The sequence below is a fragment of the Zalophus californianus genome, chromosome 9 (assembly GCF_009762305.2).
Source record: "Zalophus californianus isolate mZalCal1 chromosome 9, mZalCal1.pri.v2, whole genome shotgun sequence".
NCBI lineage: Eukaryota > Metazoa > Chordata > Mammalia > Carnivora > Otariidae > Zalophus > Zalophus californianus.
In genome coordinates this window covers 71,630,042-71,645,755 of record NC_045603.1, presented here as the reverse complement: position 1 = coordinate 71,645,755, position 15,714 = coordinate 71,630,042, and the positions used below count along the sequence as shown (strand labels likewise).

General features: G+C 34.0%; 1 protein-coding gene across 3 annotated transcripts in view; it reads left to right on the top strand.

Annotated features, from left to right (window-relative positions):
• The window catches only part of CNTN1 (contactin 1), a 381,883-nt gene that overhangs the window by 321,762 nt on the left and 44,407 nt on the right, over positions 1–15,714 (top strand). For all 3 annotated transcript variants that reach the window (XM_027593329.2, XM_027593330.2, XM_027593331.2), the window contains 4 exons: positions 1,979–2,213; positions 4,734–4,837; positions 12,533–12,719; positions 15,142–15,254. In XM_027593329.2, coding sequence (XP_027449130.1) covers positions 1,979–2,213; positions 4,734–4,837; positions 12,533–12,719; positions 15,142–15,254 — 639 coding nt within the window. The remainder of the gene's footprint in view (positions 1–1,978; positions 2,214–4,733; positions 4,838–12,532; positions 12,720–15,141; positions 15,255–15,714) is intronic.

Sequence of the window (15,714 nt, the reverse complement as noted above, 5' to 3'; positions counted from 1 at the left end):
GTCTCATAAGTCACTCAAGGGACTTGTTATTAAGGCATCCAAAACATTTTGTTAATTTTTTATGACCCATAGAGGAGTTCTGTATCAGAGACTGTAATGTCTGAAAAACACTGCATTTCAGCTGGATACGTGAAGTGAGAGATACTGTGGCAGAGAAAGCTGTGATAGTACACGCTTGTCTCTATTAGACACAGTGACATTTATTTAGGTAACATGTTTATAAAGCTCCATGTACCCATTAAATACTTTTAGTGTTTAATCACTGCAGATAGTCAAAGAGCATACCTAGGCTCCAAAGGATTTTTTGAGAAGTGCAGAAAAAACAGGTTTTAATCTTTGCAAAAATCAAATTGATTTCTATAGGTGGATATTTAGCAAAAATTGACTTCACTCAGTGCTCTGTAGTCATATTTTATTGTTGGCATTTAATTTACATTCTTAAGTAAGATTTAGAAATAAAATGTTTTATCTCAAGTTATTTAATTTGTAAGTTTTAGTGTTAATGTAACATAAGTGCAGATGTTAAGAAAATTAGAATATTTTACTCTTATATGTGGCTTGATTTTTTTTTAACTCAGTGGGTATCTGTTTCAGAATAAGATGGGGATCTTATCAAAAATTCATAATTAGACAGCCTTTTCTAAAAATTTTAAATCAAGTCTCTGGTGATACAGCCTGAGAATCATTAATTTTTTCCAATTTTATTGAGGTTTGTTTTTTATTTTTAGTTTGCAAATTTTTTTTCCACTTTCATTAGGATTTGAAAACTCTGTAGATGATTCTGGTATACTCTAAATTGCAAAAACTAGGGAGATAACTATCAATAAGAAAACTGTAGAAACATATTTTCTAATAATGTAAAAAAATCAAAATTTGTACATTCTTGGAATTATGCTTTAGGATTTACATTTCTATACCATCATGTTTAACGTAAGTGTATTCAAGCAACTGTGGTATATTTAATTCAAGGCTTTTCCTCATGATAACTTAAGTTTGATATTCCCAGTGAAAAAGTAAATATACAATTTGCATATTTATCTTTTTGACTTTTTAAAAAAGACTAAATGACGAGTATTCACTAGAACTAGCTTTGCCATTATTTATAAGTAATGAATTGTTAAAGCTGACATTAACTTCTTTATTGAGCAGTTGACATGTATAATTATAAGAAACTCAGAAAATAATGCCAGACAGAGCACTTTCTTCAATATTGTGTCAGACAGGGGCCCACAGCCAGCCTCCTACAGATGAGGGCAGCGTCATCTCTTCCTTCACTTTCTCTTTCTCTCTGACCAGTTTTCACTGTTTGATTATAAGACAGATCTTCTAGAGTCTTGTGTAACTCTCTTACCATTGCCTTTCAACTCTAAAAAAAACTAATTTACTCATTCATTAAATATTTCTTGAGGCTTTGTTCTAGGTCCTAGGGATAAATATAAATGAAATTCACAGAAACTCTTCCCTCATGAAACTTATATTCTAGTAATTGAGAGAACAATGACGTGGATAAATAAGTTAAATATGTAGTGTGGATCATAGTAGTGTTAAAGAGAACAAAATAGAGCAGGGAGGTGGGATATGGGGATATTATGGAAAGAGTCTTGAAATGGCAGATTCTATGGCCAGGAAAGACCACAAGTAAGTGATTTTTACCTCAAGAAAGTGAGGGAAGGGGCCTTCTGTTGTATGGAAGAGCATCCTAGGGATAAGGAATTGAATGTAAAAAGGCCCAGAGAGGGACCCCCCCCCCCCGCCCAAGATATTCCAAGAAGAGCATCTTTGGTAAGTGAAGTCATTACTTGTTTGAACATGTTTTTGCATTGGCATTTTCAGGCAGCACTAACTTGTGAACATGTTTTTCAAAGTACATTTTTACAAAGAACATACTTTGTTGTATATCGTTATTATTTTTGCTTTGAATTTTCCCCCTATTAAACTGTATTGCTTAAACCTATTTAACATTTCAATTTCTATGTAGCCTTTGTCAAGAGAATACCACTATGGCAACAATTTTGGTTACATAGTGGCATTTAAGCCCTTTGATGGGGAAGAATGGAAAAAAGTTACAGTTACTAATCCAGATACTGGCCGCTATGTCCATAAAGATGAGACCATGCGCCCATCTACTGCATTCCAAGTTAAAGTTAAGGCCTTTAACAACAAAGGAGATGGACCTTACAGCCTCACAGCAGTCATTAATTCAGCACAAGATGGTAAGTAAAAGAAAGACCTTACTAATATGATGAGCGAGGGGAGAAGCCTAATCCTCTGTAGGCATTTTGTTTGCTACCTTTTAGAACTTACTTACCAAGATCTTTTCATAGTCCTAGGCATTTCTAAATGAGTATTCCTTTGATCCAAATTAAAATGTCACTCTATACATTTAAAGAAAGACAAGAATACCTCCAAAATCTTTTTCATCCTTTAGATCATGTCCATGATAGTTAGGAAATCTCCACTAAAATAATTGGCTTAGACCCCTGTTCCTGGGCTCTTGATTCTAATTTTGAAGTCAGAAATTCTCCATACTTGATTGGAACTTCGGTATGTCTGTGCATTCACAATATTTACTGTTTATAAATTACTTAACGTATACTTTTTTGGGGAGTAAAATTTCCCCCTTTTAACCTGAAAATTGTGTAATTATAGCATTTATGTGACTTTTTTGTCATTATAATAGAGTACTAAATTTTATTAAAGGGAATATAAGCATAATACTATGAAAAAGGAGTCAGAAAGGCAGTTGAATTTTTTTCTTGGAAAAGAAAAAATTTGTCTGGAAGACTATTTAGGGGGTAAATATATAGATACTGTCTTTGTTTTTCTAGAAACTTTAACTGATCTGAGCATGCTCCTAAAGGACTCTATAGATCTATGCTAAATAGTATGTAGTTTTAGATTATACATAATGATATTAATTTCTGTGATTTCCTATTTAAGTTATTATGCTTTTTGTTATGATTTTCCTATTTAAAGAAAGATAATACCTCCTTATTTTTTAAGATCTCATTATATCTCCATCCTCATCAGCACTATGTAAATATTAATGGCTAGAAAAGCAAATAGGGATTTCACTGCCTTCTGACCTAACACTTTTGTCCTTGGCCAAGTTCTCTTTTCATATGTATGAAAAGCACAAACGGATAGTGTAAAGACTTAAAATTGTAAGAGATACTCCTCTGATCTCTTCAAGGAAAAACACTCTATTCATTTACCCAGTTTGCACTATTTTTACTTCAAAATAAACAATTAGCTATCCCATAGAACTTACATATGCTCTTCAGTCATAGAGTTACTAGTTTTCATATTTGTTAAAAACTTAACGTGCATTCAAATCATTCCATGATCTTTACCGACAACACAAACATGAAAGGCAACCATATATATATGAATATATATGTGTGTAGGTACACACACACACACACACACACACACTTTTTAAGTTAGTTAACTAAATACATAGAAAGAATAAAAATAGAAATTATTTAAGTTTATAATCAATTCAGGACTTTTTAGTCCCAAGTAATAAATCTTACATTCTCTGTGCTTGTGCTGATTCAGCAGAAATATGATAACTTGACTCAGCCTTACCAGTTAGAAAAATATGAGTGCATTTCACAGAGAAAATGAAAGTAAAAAGCATTTTACAAGTTATCTTCTCGCCCAATATCAATTTTTTATTGCTTTATTTGATGCTAAAGTAGTCAGGCAAAAGGCCATGCCTGTCATCTCTTTAGTCATGGCCATCTGCATTTAATTATATTTCTTTTCTAAATGTTTCATGGGTCTCATAAAACCTGCATGTGCCAAAACTTGTGTAAGTGTTCATCTTTTCTTTTGCTACTAAGAAATCAATCATAGTGCTACATGTTTACCTTGATTCAGAAAAGCAACAGTGTTCATGTGCAGGACATTTTTAACATAGAGGATTATAGCTTGTTAATAAAAGACAATAAAAATTGATCATTCTAGCTTAAAGATTTCCTTAGTTTCTTTGTGTAATTTTCATAAGGGATGTAAATTACTTTTTTTTCACTGAACAGAGGCCTTTTTGATACATACTTGACTTGACGCCCAGTTGGAAGATTAGACTTATAAAAGCTTTCCTGAGCCCAAGAAGCAGTAGATGTCACAACTTGTTTTAAAGGATCTTAAAAAAAAAAAAACTTATGCATAAAAGAGAAAGAAGAAAGTATGTCTACCTAGTATCTTTAGCTCATGTAAATACAAAGTATGAGAAAATTGAAAATTAATTGTAGTGAACAATGTTTTATAATAAATACCAAATTTCCTATTTTTGATAATGTAGAGTTGATAAGCTAAATATAATGATTTAATCTGCATCAATGGGCTTTCTTAAGCAGATTAGTTGGGAGAAATGCAAAAAAGAATTAGTACAGTTCTTGCTCATAGATATTGGAGAAATCCATGAAGCTTTCCATATTTTTTTAAAGTGTGTATGTATATGTGTATATATATGTGTATAAGTCTGTGTTAACATTCATGTAGATGACTGTGTGTGCATATATCATTGATGACCATGAAATAAAGTAATATTAGTAAAACTAGAGAAAAATATAATAAAATTATTTGACTTATTTTATTTTACAAATATGAAAACTACTTGAAATATTAAAATATAGTTTTAATCCATTCATTCAGCAAATGGTGCTATTTGAATTTTGTTATATAAGCATCTTATATAAAAATATAATGTTCTCATCAAATTTCAGCTCCCAGTGAAGCCCCAACAGAAGTAGGTGTAAAAGTCTTATCGTCTTCTGAGATATCTGTTCATTGGGAGCATGTTGTAGAAAAAATAGTGGAAAGCTATCAGGTGAGTTCAATTTTTATCAAAGTATGTACATTTATTCATAAGTATATTAGCATAAGCTTTCAGGTATGTTGCATCTTTCAATGTTCTGTGGCCGCTGATTTATGTGGCAACTAATACTATAATCTCTATTTAATATGTTGGGCATTAAAGGTATTGGTTTTTTTTAAAGATTTTATTTATTTATTTGTCAGAGAGAAAGAGAGCGAGCAAGCAAGCACAAGCATGGGGGTATCAGGCAGAAAGAGAAGCAGGATCTCCACTGAGCAAGGAGACCAATAGAAGGCAGACGCTTAACCGACTGAGCCACCCAGGCGCCCTATAAGCTAATTGTTAAGAGTAAGGCAGAGGTTCCTAACTGGCTTATCTAGGAGAGATGTAGAGTCCTGTGCATTCACAAGCAGTCAGCCAAAATAAAAATTAAGGTAATAATACTCATGGTTAAACAAGATCTTTTGAGGCATTCTCATAAAATGCTGGTGAATTTTAAGTTTTTTGGAAATCATTTCAGTAATTTATAAAAACATCCTTAAAATGTTTATTCTGTTTGTTTCAGTAGTTCCACTTCTAAAAGTCCCTATAAAAGAAATAACTACAAAATATGCCAAATATGTGTCTCATAAAATAGACACATATTTTCATAAGGGATCTTTCATAAGATCACAAATATGTGATTTATGAAGGTAGAAAATTGGTAACATTTAAAATATCCCAAAGAAAACTTCCCTTGATTTGAATCTTTAAAGACCACTAGGAATAGCCAGTTAGAAGGGGGAGGATTTATATTAGTTAAAGGGAAAAAGACCTGGAAAGCTGAAGCTGGAATGATAGTTGGGGTCTTTAATATGATGCTAGCAAAATGTAGATGTGATTATGCAGGGAAAGTGAAATCATCTCATATTTTTAAGCACAAAGAGTGAAAATTAAAAGGAATTGGCAACATCCTATCTTTGCAGATGAGCAAATGGATGCCAGAGACTCAACAATTTGCCTCAGCACAAATTAAGTGTCAAAGCAGTATCTAAAACTCAGCTTTTCTGATTCACAGTTCAGGGCTTTATGCCAAACCCCAGACTCCTCTCTGTTTTAAGCAGTGAATGGACAGTGAGGGCCCTTCTGAAGCCACAGGCAGTGGGCTGCCTGCCCAATCAGCTAGCCCTCTCAATTCTGGTGCTCTCCCTTCTTCATCTGTCTGTGAAATATTAGCTCCTCTAGGGCAGGATTTTGTCTGCTTTCCTCTCAGTGCCAAGAACAATGCTGAGCACAGAGTAAACACTAAACAGATACTGACTGAGGGCTGATTGTGATTCTCAAGTATGATCAAATCAAGTGTTACAATCTGGCCTTCTCAAAGCCGTGTTTCTGAGATGTAACCACAAAACCAACTCAAGGTTTTAACTTTTAAACATGTAAAATATCAGGAAGCTCTTTTTTTTTTTCTTTTTGTACTGTAGGTTAGGATTTGGGTACATCTCAAAATGTCTTCAGATAATCTTTGCAAGGGTTCAGCTGAAGTTATTACAAAAAGAGTGGAAAGGTAGGAGTGAACTGGAAAGACCTAATATTCATAACTTATTAAATTGACAATTACATTTACAGCTAGTAGAAAAGAAATGGGAAAAATAGAGAAATTCACTAGCTGTTGCAAACCCCTGTAATAAACAAGTTCAAGGTTTCTTGGGAGAAGACATCAGTATTTGGAGTTTGAAAGTCATCTCTTGGACCATAGCATTTTTTCTTATTTCATATTATTCATTTTTAAGTAATAAAAAAGAGGAAAAAGGATTATTTAATATATAACTCACTCATGAATCGAAACACTAAATATATATTTTGCTTTTTAAAAAATATTGTCTTTGCCTAAGAATTATATATTGACTATTTCATAACTTCCAACTAGCAGAGAACCAAGGAAATATGAGGTGGGAAGCAATGATAATAATCAGAATATAAAAGCTTTTTTTATTGGAAGTACGCATCAATTAAGGATTTTCAATTAAATAGCAAAAAATCTTTGGCAGGTAATAATTTCTCAAATGATAATTTTCAAGGAAAAAACGTATGCTATTGAGGAATTTAGTTTCACAGATATCTGACTTTTTGCAACTCCATAGTAAGTAGAAAATTGTGAGCTCTGTTCCCAAGCAGATATAGGTTGATATCTCAGCTCTATCACTGAGGAATTTGGTACAAAATTTATTTGAAATTTCTGAGCTTTGGTTTTCTCATCTAGAAAGCTGGAAAGAGAGTAATCATGCCTCATAGAACTCTTGTGTGGAATGAAATGAAAGCATTTAATGCTTTTCCCTATTCTATGTCATTGGATATTTAAAGACGATGATGATAACAGTGATGAAGATGATAATGATAATATTAATGATAAGAATAATAACATTTGTTGAGCCCTTACTATGCTAAATAGTTAAGCTTATTGTATTTAATCTACATGATCCTAGGGAAGATACTATTATTACCCCTGTTTTAAAGATGAAAAATTTGGAGTTTAGAAACATTTGTCTGAGTAATAAGTGGCATAACCAGATTTGAACCTAATAAATTAAATAAATTAAAAATATTGGAAATAAATCTCAAAATTATTGTTCCATTTGTTCTTTCTTAAAAACCTTTTGAATCTTTGACACAGAACCTTGAATATCGAAGAGACAAGTATGAAAGAAAGCTTAAAAGAGAATATCTATAACATTTATTCTCCTTTAAGAAAATGTCCCTGTAAGGGAGGGGGTTGTTGCTTGACTCAGTATAATGTGGTTATTGTTTCTATTTTAAAATATGTTGGGAGAAGCCAGAGGTTTAACAAGATAGATGATTGAGAAAACTAATATCCCAGTGCACTTCCTATAAAAATGTACTCAGGGTCTAAGTTATAAAGAAACAGGGGGAAAAAAAGTAACACATTAAGAAAATAAAGTAAAAAGCTGGAGAAGCCCAGCTCCTATGTGACTGACCCCATCTCAAGGTTAATTTCCTGATATTTCAAGTGAGAACGGTAGGCAATTGAGTTTAAAAATAATCTCTTCCCTTGTGGTTTTAAAATATATCTCAGTAGAGTGTTTTAAGTTTTACTCATTTTTTCCTCTTGCCTAGTTAAAGAGCTCCCCACTTCTAACCTTAATACTACTAAGTTTTTCTGCAGTGTAGATGAACTAGAAGAATGTAAGAAGTGCTCACCCAGCAGGTAAAACATTCACTTAACTTAATGAAAACAAGCAAAATATGCTATCAGGAACAATGAATGCAAAAACTCTTAGCAGCTGAATCAGAGATTAATGCAGATGATTGGTTTCACAATTATCTTAAAAGATTATCAATCCGGAGTAATCTACTCAGATGTTTTTAAAGGTTAATTTATTACGGTGAGCATAAACTAATATTTAGGAAGCGCTTCATTTTCTTATTTTGATGAAGGCATCTGTCTTCATCTGGATCTCCCCAAAGCAGAGCCTCACACATAAGTGTGGGAAAAGGTAGTGTTTTGTTGTTGTTGTTGTTGTTTTATTAACATATAATGTATTATTTGTTTCAGGGGTACAGGTCTGTGATCCATCAGTCTTAGACAATGCACAGCGCTCGCCATAGCACATACCCTCCCCAATGGCCATCACCCAGGCACCCCATCCCTCCCACCCCCCTCCACTCCAGCAACCCTCAGTTTGTTTCCTGAGATTAAGAATCTCTTACGGTTTATCTCCCTCGCTGGTTTTGTCTTGTTTCATTTTTCCCTCCCTTCCCCTATGATCCTCTGCCTTATTTGTCAAATACTACATATCAGTGAGATCACATGATAATTGTTGTTGTTATTTGTTTGTTTGTTTTAATATGATCCCAGGGAGCAAGTATGAGGAAAAAAACAGAATGAACAGGAAAAGGGGAAACTTGGGTACAAAGATGCTTTATCTTTTTGGCAAACCCTTACAAGAAGCTAACTGAAGCCTACATAGAATTGGTTGGTCCCAGCACCGGTGGTCAAATTTTGAATAGGTCCCAAAAGGTGTAAGGATACATATTTGAATGATTTATATTATTGCTATTCCTTTCCCATGGAATATGCTAATAAAGTAGTCTGGGATTTGGATATTATAGTTATATAATATATTTTTAGAGATTGAGATTTTTTTTATGTCAACATCTCATTTTTTTCACTTAATAACCATATTAAAATTTTTTTTTGGAAATACTATATTACATCCTTAACAAAGGAATATTCACTTGTCACATGATTTTTTTTTTTTCAGAAAATTCAGATTAAAAGGACAGAATTTAGAAATCTGATACAAGGGCGCCTGGGTGGCTCAGTCAGTTAAGCAACTGCCTTGGCTCAGGTCATGATCCCAGGGTCCTGGGATCAAGCCCCACGTCAAACCCCGCATCGAGCTCCTCATTGGACTCCCTGCTCTGCAGGGATCCTGCTTCTCCCTCTGCCTGCCACTCCCTCTGCTTGTGCTCTCTCTGTCAAATAAATAAATAAAATCTTAAAAAGAAAAAGAAATCTGATACAAGGTTTATCAAAGTAGAAAATAATAAAATGGAGCAAGCCTAATTTTCAAAAGTACTAAACATCTTCAGGCACTTCCATAATTGTAACATCCATTTCTATATTCTAAACCCCTTGGTTAAAAGAGTCATTTTTCCTGCAAATTTCTTAAAATTTTCTGGGAAGAGATATAACTATATTATCTTTGTTCAAAAGTGGTATTAGTGTAGCACACAAATTTATGGAAAATATAATATTCTTTTGCTAAGGTTTTTCTTTTTAGCTTCCTAATACTTTTGTAAAGAGTAAGCTTTCTTGGGGCAAAATGATATACTTAGATCTCTCTGTCCAAGATATTAGTGATTTTATGTGAGCTTAAACATTTTGATTTCTTCCTTTATTTTTTTAATGAGATCTAGAACTGCAATGAACATGTCAGCTTGGGTCTTCACTGCATTCCCAGCACCTAGCACAGTAACTGGTACAAAGTGGGTACCTGATAACTATTTGTTCAATGAGTGAAAGAGTATCATACTTCAAATGCAGACCTACGCACATAGCACCAAAAACAAATGATAAATACCTGTCTTCAAAGAGTTTCTAAATTAGTAGTGATAGAGAAAGACAAGTCATGAGGCAGTTTCATAATTGTTTAATAAGCACTATGACAAGTTTACGATAGACGAAGGATGATGTGGGGATTTTAGAAACATGTAGAAAAAGAGTGAAAATTATAAAATGCCATATCATTAAATAGAAATAAATACATTTTTTGTTACTGTAACAGGTGAAGATGAATTTATGGTTTACTATCCATAAGGCAGGACCCGCTCTATGGATGTATGTAATTTTCTAGTCATGATAATCCATTTCTACTTCATCCAGGCTCTCTTTTGGTCTCTTTAGTGATTAGTCAAAAGCAACATATGTGTTCTGCTCCATGACTACAGGTTGTACACTTCACTCCAAGCGATTTTCTCACAGATTATTGTCAGTGTTTCACCACACTGAGAAACTCAGTGAGATGATCAAGATGTAACAGCCCAAATTTATTATCTATTTGGAAATGAAGTGCATGACCAGTGGCTAGTTCAGTGAAAAAAATGGTACCATATATTACATATATGTATCTACTGTTTATTTTAGTATACTTTAAAAACATTATAAGTTTTATGTAAACATATACTTTAAAGAGGGACAGATTATTAAATCATTTTGTCTCAGATGCTTTCATTTGTAAAGAGTAACGATACTGTGAAAATTTCAAACTCTCATGTTCTAAAATAAGGAAATCTATTTGGCACACTTAATAATTCTTTCTGCTCCCTAGTTACAAAGGCATAGATAAGTCACTGCTTTAATTAATTGTGAATTTTAAAAGAGACTCACCATACAATCCCTGATAAAATTAGATGAATAAAGTCATTTCTCATTTCAGATATAGGTGCCAATAGTAAATTAAGGAAGGCTTTATTCTTCTCTTTTGTATTGTCAAAATGCCTCATGGAAATTTGAGAAGGCAGAAAAATTTTGTCACTTTAATTCCTCATTTTTGTACATAGCATCTTATAGAAATGGTCTTTATTATATTAATGTGGTTAAAAAACTTCTCTTCTTTAAACTGGATAGAAAAGTTTTTATAATGGAATGAAGATTCTGAAATGTGGTATACATCTCAGTCAATAAGCATACATATAAAAACGCATGAACTTCAAGGACTTTGGTTTTGATTGCTATAATACATTCTAGATTCGTTGTGAAGATAATGGATGAGGGAGGATAATACTACTTTAGTGCCTGGCATTTCATTAGAATACAAATGTTCATTTTATTTCTCTTCAGTCAAGCAATAGAAGAGGCCTTATGTATTATCTAGTTCAAACGCTCACTAAAATATAGGCCATCGCTCTCCTCAGATGAATGTACTCACTGCCCGAACACTTTCAGAACCCAGAAACATTCCTTCTCGAGGAGGCTCCCCTCCTTAGAAAGTCTTGTCTGCCAGCTGAGATCTGCTTCTGGAGACATTTGGTGCAATTCTACTTCCTTGGTTCTGAAGCCATCCTTCTGGTCAGATGACAGGAATGCCAAGGAGATCCTATCAAAACCATGAGGAAGAGTATTATCGACAGGAGAAAAATGAATACTAGTAATCAAAATAAAAATATTGCATAGGAAACCAATTAGCAATTTAGTAACTAGACTTTGCTCTGAAATGTGCTCATTCTACATATAAACCTTACTTTGTTACCAAGTGAATTCAAGCCATCTAGTTCCACTTTATAATGGTTTAATTTGTTTTATGTAAATGAATCATTCAAGATTATATAAATATTAGATATTATTGTCTAGGCACTTTGGTTAATTGTGAAATTAAATTTCCATTACTTTATAGGCCAGGAATCCTAAAATATATAAAATACCAGTATATTTATAAACAATCCTCTCCTTTTCATTTACACCTTAGATATAGATTTCTGACCAATAAAACAGCCTTATTAGAAGGATGAAAATTATAATTCACAACTTTTACTTAAACTTTAAGAGACAAAGAAGGCTGTCATTGATACAGTGGTAGGTAAAAGTGATCAGTTCTAATCACAACTGGATAACATTTTTTAAAATAAATTTATTTTAAGGATAAATAAGTTCCTCCACTAATTATTAGGCATAATTTTTTCTTTGATATCTGGCCTCAATATAGGTTCAAAGGAAATGATTTTGCATGCATACTTCTAAAATGAGCTGGCAGAAAGTTATTACACTGGCATGGTTAGGCCACATAATGACTGTTTTTGTCAAAGTTTATTCCTGTCAAACTGTTTTATCAATGACTCATAACAAATTTGACATCATATAAACAGAAATAAAACAGGAAATAAAGGACAAAAATTTTGTGGAAATACTTCCAAACAGAGACCAGTGTTATATTTTGAAGGTAAATTGTATGCAGTTTTTTGGGTTTTTTTCTCATGTTAGTGTGAGACTATTTCAGGCCATGAGGTGAACCTTTGATTTGTCTTTGACATCTTTAATAGATCTACATTCTGTGCCTTGCCATATTCTGACTAGAAGTGTAAGTAGCACTAAGACTTGAGTATATGACACTCAGCCCACATCATTGGTGTCAGAACCAACTGAAAAGGATTTTCACAATTGAAATGTCTGAATCATGAAAGAATCTCACTCAGTTTGAATATTTGCAGATTCGGTACTGGGCTGCCCATGACAAAGAAGCAGCTGCACACAGAGTTCAAGTCACCAGCCAAGAGTACTCAGCCAGGCTAGAGAACCTTCTGCCTGATACCCAGTATTTTGTGGAAGTCAAGGCCTGCAATAGTGCAGGGTGTGGACCTCCCAGTGACATGATTGAGACCTTCACCAAGAAAGCACGTGAGTTTCAACATTTACATTTTATACTTGTCAAAAAATATCGATTCAATCCTGATACAGGTGCATTTGAGAGAAATTTACTACCTAGCAGTCTTAGTACATTCAGTTTTCAATTTTATCCTTTACAATCACCCAAGATTAAAAAAAAATTGTGTTATTGTATATGATAAAAAAATGTGGACAATGCCTTTACACATTTAATGTTTTACTATAGAAATAAAATTACAGAACCTCTCTTTGTAAAGACTACCCCCCAAAATTTTGTATCATTAGATAATTAATTTGTCTTCTCTGTTTTTATTTTTAACATTGTTTTTAATAGGACTGCATCAATAACATGAGAAAATTAAAATTCTGCCTATTTTCTATGCTTTTATTTATAAGCCTTTGTCAGTGTGCACAGTGCAAATGCAAGCTAAATGTTGTAGCAGTCTGTTTGCTCTCTTATTACTGTATGTTCTCACTGTTTATATAACAAGACTTCCTACCCTGCTTAGATCTTCCAGGCATTCTTGCCTCTCTGGCTTCACTTTGATATCTCCTTCTTGAACCCATGTTCAAGAAGAGAATTTATATTTGAGGCTCTAGGGAGTTTTGCAAGGATTTAAAGACATGAGTACTATTAGGGTTTGACAATTTGTGAAATCACTTGGGGAAAAGGTAAGTGAACATGGTGGTAAGGTGGCAGAGTTTGATGTCGGATATGGGTTTCACATCTGTTTTTGCCACTTACTAAATGTGTGAAGAAAGACAAATTACCTCACACCTTTAAACCTGTTTTCTAATTTGTAAAAGGAGCATTCATTTCTTTGTTCTTTTTTCCATTTATTCATTCATCCAAAGCATACTATGTGCCCATCACTGTTCTAGGTGGTTGAGGATACAGAAGGGATCAAGCCAGATCCAGAACCTCTTGTCATAGGATTTACAACCAAATGGAAGGACTTGGGGGGAGGGGGAAACTGACAAATAAGTATGTATGATAATATCAGATGGCAGGGCAATAAAATGAATAAACAGATAATAAAATTGAAAGTGACTTGGGTGGGAGCTAAACCCCAATTGAGTGGTCAGGAAAAGCCTCTCTGAGAAGATGCCATTTAAGTCATATATCTGAGTATATGAGTCATAAGAAGGACCCACACGATGTAACGATTGGCAGGAAGGGGATTATTTCAGGTAGAGAAAATAACTAGTGTAAAGCCTTAAGGTAGGAATAGTTTGGTATGCCTTAAGTGTAGAAAGGCCAGTGGGGCCAGGCTGTAGGCTGGAGGTGAGAAGGAGAAAGTGTGCTGGGATTGAAATAAGAAGGGTCTTGTAGTTGTAGGTCATGTTAGGAGTTGAGAGTTTTTCTAAGTTTCATAAGAGCCATTGTAAGATTTTAAGGCAGAGGGTGATATCTAATTCATATTTTTTAAAATCATTCTGGCTTCTGGATGAACAATGGGTGATGATGAAGTAAGAGTAAAAATAAAAGAGGCATTTGGGGACAATTTTAGATGGTGTTCGGAATTAAGTGATAATGGATATAGAGAGAAGTGGAAAATTTTCTGTGGAAAGATTTGACATCGTGGTGCTGGTTTAGATGTTGGCATGGGTGGAATGGACGACTGAGTACTGGATTTTTGATTCAGAAACTGGGAGTCCAATTGTGTCATTTGCCAAAGATGGGAAAGACCCACAGAGAGGAAGATTTGGGAGTACGTGGCAAATGTTCCATCTTGATTACAGTTGCGAAGACTTTTAGACATTCAAGTAAAGAGAGGCAATTGGACACATTCGTCCAGAGGTCAAGAGAAAGATTAGCCCTGAGATAAAATTGTGAATTCTTAAAACCATGGGCTCAGATGCAAGATTTAGGGAAAGTTCATAAATCGAGGAGAGAAGGGTACTCAGGATCAAGTCCTAGGTCATGTCAACATCTAGAAATTAGGTGGAGGACATGGAGCCAGCACAGGATGGTTAATGAGAAGGAGCAGCCAGAGAGGTAGGAGGAAACCCAGATGTTAAAAGAACATGAATTTAAGAAAAGAACGAGATACAGAAAGCGATTAGAAGGTCAACTCTGTGGAATGCTGCAAAAGTATTAAATCTGAAAGAATAAAATGTGACATTAGATTTGGCCAACTGGAGGTGATTGATGACCTTGAAAACAGCAGGTACAAAAGGCTGGTGGGAAAAGAAACCTAAGGAAAGAATAATGACAAGGGAATAAAAGATAGTTATATTACCTACCTCACAGGGCCATGGGTACATTAATGAACCCAAGGATATAAAGTGCTTAGTCTAGTGTATGGCATGCAGTAAGCACTCATCAAAATTAGCTCTTGTTGTCACATCATTATCATCACTGACTTGAGACAGTTTGCAGAACTGAAGTTGGAGACGTTGGCTGTCACTTGCATATTATTACTTTCCACAGCTCCAAGCCAGCCGCCAAGAATCATCAGTTCCGTAAGGTCTGGTTCACGCTACATAATCACCTGGGATCATGTGGTCGCACTATCAAATGAATCGACAGTGACAGGATATAAGGTATGTAAAAGATTACTGGATTATTCCCCACATGGGCTTTATTCTTACAAAGAGTGACTGATGTTTGGATTTGATTGAGGTTTGTTGTACCAAAACCCACTCAGCTTCTTATTCTAGCTATACAGCAGAATCAAATGACATAGTACCATGTTAAATTTTGAAATGTGCAAAGATCTTGAGTGAATTCTACAAAAATTCTATGTCAACTGAACAAGATAGGTAGAATAACTGTTTTAAGGAATAGAGTTGTTAAAATAATCATGGATAAAGAGGAGAAAGAATCCATTTTTGTTTGGCAATGATTAAGATAGTGTTGCCTAATGCACAGCAAACTGATGTATTGAGTTACCTCCCATAAATGAACATAAAAAGGAAAAAAGATTATTTCCATATATTCTCTATATCACACATCTTTTATTGGATACCAAATTTTGGGAATAATGTGAAAAAATAAATTGTG